Source organism: Monoraphidium neglectum (genome assembly GCF_000611645.1).
Source record: "Monoraphidium neglectum strain SAG 48.87 unplaced genomic scaffold scaffold05134, whole genome shotgun sequence".
NCBI lineage: Eukaryota > Viridiplantae > Chlorophyta > Chlorophyceae > Sphaeropleales > Selenastraceae > Monoraphidium > Monoraphidium neglectum.
In genome coordinates, this window is record NW_014008496.1 from 1 (window position 1) to 3,500 (window position 3,500).

Sequence of the window (3,500 nt, forward strand, 5' to 3'; positions counted from 1 at the left end):
GGGTGGAGGGGCGCGACGAACACGACAGCTGTGTTTTGCTGGAATTGCAAATGCGCGCATCGCATGCACGCGCATGTCAGCATTGCAAGCCACCGCCCGTGCTCGTGCTAGCGCTTGCACTTCCTGTTGCATTACATTGTGCGCGGGACCGTTGCGGCCGCAAGCCGTAGCATGACGCAAACAGCCGCATGTTCCTTGCTCTCGACATACCCTGGCGCAACTGCACCCCTGCCCTCCCTCTTCCCCCCTGCTCACCATGCCCTCGCTGTCCTGGTTGGCGCGCGCCCTGCTGTTGGCCATGAAGCTGAACTTGCCCGTCTTGATCTGGTGGCAGGGCAGGGTGACAAGGGTGGAGGGGGTTGGTCGGCACCACGGCAGACAGTTGAGGGCCGCAGAGCCCTGGGGCAGTGCTGGAGCAGCCCCCCACACGGCCACGTGACCGGGTTTTTAATGGCAGCATCCTGGGGCGTGCGCGGCTGCCTGGGTGTGCGCAGTGGCTGCCTGCCCGGTGTGCTGGGCCCCTCTGTCGGCCCTCTCTGCCCCCTCCCCACCCACCTCGAGCCCCTTGGCCTTCGCCTCCTCCTCTGTCAAGCCCACACTCGCCACCTTCACACAGGGTGCGTGACAGGCATTGCAGACGGCAGGGGACGTCGGCAGGGCAAGCATGGGGCAGCGCCCCGGGGTCACCGGGCGCACCGCATCAGTCGAGGCTGCCTCGTCCCGCCCCGCTCTCAGTCGTCGCGGCCGCCTGTTGCGCCGCCGCACGCCGGCCGCGGCGCCCAAACGCCCCACACAACTGCACGCACACACAGCGCACGTGCACGGGCGGCAAGCACAAACGTCCTCACGTTTGCAAGCGTCGTGCGCCCATGCGCGCCGCGCGGGCCTTACCTCTGGGTGTGTGTAGACGATGGAGGGCACCGTGTTGTAGTTGACGTGGCCGGGCTTGCCGCTGATGATCTCAACGGCCGCCACCCCGTCCTCCTCGGCCTTGTGGGCCAGCATGGGACCTGGGGGCCGCGGTGGCATACAGGGTGAGGGGGGAAGGGGCCATCATCAGGGGGAGGCAGGCATTTGACGAGTGGGTGGACGGCCGGCAAGATGTCGATAGGGGTGCTGCGCTGGGGCTGGGTGCGGGCAACAATGCGTGCGTTCCGCTGCGCAGCACTGCAGGAGCCACCAGGGGCGGCTGCAGGGCCACGTTTTCCCCAACCTTCCCGCCTTCCTTGGCAGCGGGGTGCACTCACCCGGGATGACGTCACCAATGGCGTAGATTGAGGGCACCTATGGGGGCAGGGCCGGAACATGGGGGAAGGAGCTGTGGGCTGTGGGCGCTGCGGGCCCGACGCCGCAGCACACGCGCCACGCGCGACGGCAACACACCCCAGGCGCCCACAAGCACACTCTGCGGGTCCCCACCGGGCCGGCGCACGGCGGCTGAAGCGTGCGTCAAGCTGCAGGGCCGCGGCCGCGCCCCTTTGAGCCGCGCATGGCCCCGGGCGCTGCAAGCTAGCCCCCCCCCCCCCAAAAGTCCACCCTTGTACCTTGGTCCTAAAGTGGTCGTCCACCTCGATGCGCCCGCGCTTGTCAGTGGCGATGCCCACATTCTCCAGGCCTAGATTCTGGGTGAAGGGGCGGCGGCCTGGAGGGCGGCGCAGGGTTTTGGGGGGAGGAGCGGTTGACGCGGGAGGGCGGGGCGGGGTTGCGGCCCGCACACAGTTGCAAGGTGCAAAAGGACATTCTGGGGCCAGGCTGGCAAGCGCTTGCAGCAGTGGGGGCACCGATTCCATATGAAACATTGCCCTTGGCCAGCTGATCGTGAGCTCCAAGATTGGCAACCCAGGCTCGTTCCACTGGTGCTGTTCATCCCCAGGCTCCTGCCCTCCCATCATCAGCCCTCAACCGCTAAACCCCGCCGCTCTCTGCACCCTTCGCTAGCCCCTCCGCCTCACCCACCCGCGCTGACTAGGACGACGTCCACCTCGATGGTCTCCTTGGCGCCCCCCTTGGCAGGCTCCACCTCCAGCACCACCTTGTCGCCCTCACGGCGCGCACTGTTCACCTGGGAGGATGGGGTCGTGGATGTGTGTGTGTGTGTGTATGTATGTGTGTGTGTGTGCGCGCGCGTGTGTGTGTGTGTGTGTGTGTGTGTGCGTGTGTGTGTGTGTGTGTGTGTGTGTGAGTGTGAGTGTGCGCGCACACGCATGTGAGGACGGGGTTGCAGATACAGATCAACGCCACCGGCCCCACCCCCCCCTGCCCCCCCAGCCTGGGCGTACCTTGGTGCCGAGCTTGAAGGTGATGCCTTGCTTCTGGAGGGAGCGCTGGAACTGGCGCCGGATCTCACCGTCCTTTATTGGGGGACAAGATATGATTTGCAGTTGATGTGTGTTTTGGGGAGCGGGTGAGCGAGTGAAAGGCGTGAGCGCACGCGCGAGTGTGTGTATATAGGCAGGGTAAGGAAGCAGTGGCGGCAGGGCGGCGGTGTCGGCTGCCCAACAGTGTTAGCTGGCCCTCAAAAGAGCCCTGGCTGCTCTTACCCAGGCAGCCGGCTTTCTGAAGGCCAGTGCACAGTGGCAGATGGGAAGCCCAGTTTCCCATTCCCCGAGGCAACACACACACACACATACACACACACACGCGCGCATACACACGCACATACACACACACGCGCATACACACGCACATGCACACCTGCACACACACACACGCACACACACACACACGCACACACACACACACACACACACGAAGCACGCGCGCGCTCACCATGGTGGGGACAATGTTGTCCATAAACTCAACAACAGTGACCTGCAGTGGCAGACACCGCAGAAAGGACGGGGCCCAGGCGGTGCGTACAGCATGTGCGCTCAAGCCGCTGGGAGATGGAGGACCACCCCTTCAAAGTAAAGCGGGACGAGCGCCCCTCCTCCCTTCGCGCCCGTCATGATGAGGGGCTGCTGGACTGGCTGGACGCCCGTGCAAAGGGGCTGCTAGGCTGGCGCGCGCCCGGATTTAACCCCTGCCTGCGCCACAGCGCAGCGCGCGCCTGCACCCCCCGCCGGCTGCGCCCCCGGCCAGGCAGGCTGGAGGATTGATCTCGGGCCCCAAGGGCTCCAGACCCTGGAGGCTGTGAACCCTGGGGGCCCCACCGGCCCCCCACCTTGGCTCCCAGCCTCTGGTAGACGCTGCCCATCTCGAGGCCGATGTAGCCGCCCCCTATCACGACCATGGTGCCCGGCACCTCCTTGAGCTTCAGCGCGCCAGTGGACGTCACGATGCTGGCGGGGTCGCGCGCGTGTGGAGCCGGGGGACGGATGCGGGGCGTAAGGAGGCTGTTTTTGGGGCGCAGCCTGCCGGCGCAGCGGGTGGTTGCCCAGCCCGGCAGGGCGGCCCTCGCTCCGCCAGCATGGGCGGTGCACCCCGCCGAGCTTTGCCACGCCCTTCCTGCTGCACACGGGGCCTAGCGCAGCGGCGGCTCAAGCACGCTCCACAACCCT

General features: G+C 66.4%; 1 protein-coding gene across 1 annotated transcript; it reads right to left on the reverse strand.

Annotated features, from left to right (window-relative positions):
• Positions 1 to 107: 107 nt before the first annotated feature.
• Positions 108 to 3,232, reverse strand: MNEG_15216 (dihydrolipoamide dehydrogenase; the record flags this gene model as incomplete). The annotated part of the gene is made up of 10 exons (XM_014036313.1): positions 108 to 119; positions 256 to 324; positions 556 to 606; positions 892 to 1,010; positions 1,248 to 1,284; positions 1,545 to 1,642; positions 1,957 to 2,062; positions 2,280 to 2,351; positions 2,770 to 2,811; positions 3,164 to 3,232. The coding sequence occupies 10 exons, from the start codon at positions 3,230 to 3,232 to the stop codon at positions 108 to 110; spliced, it is 675 nt and encodes a 224-aa protein (XP_013891767.1).
• Positions 3,233 to 3,500: the final 268 nt, after the last annotated feature.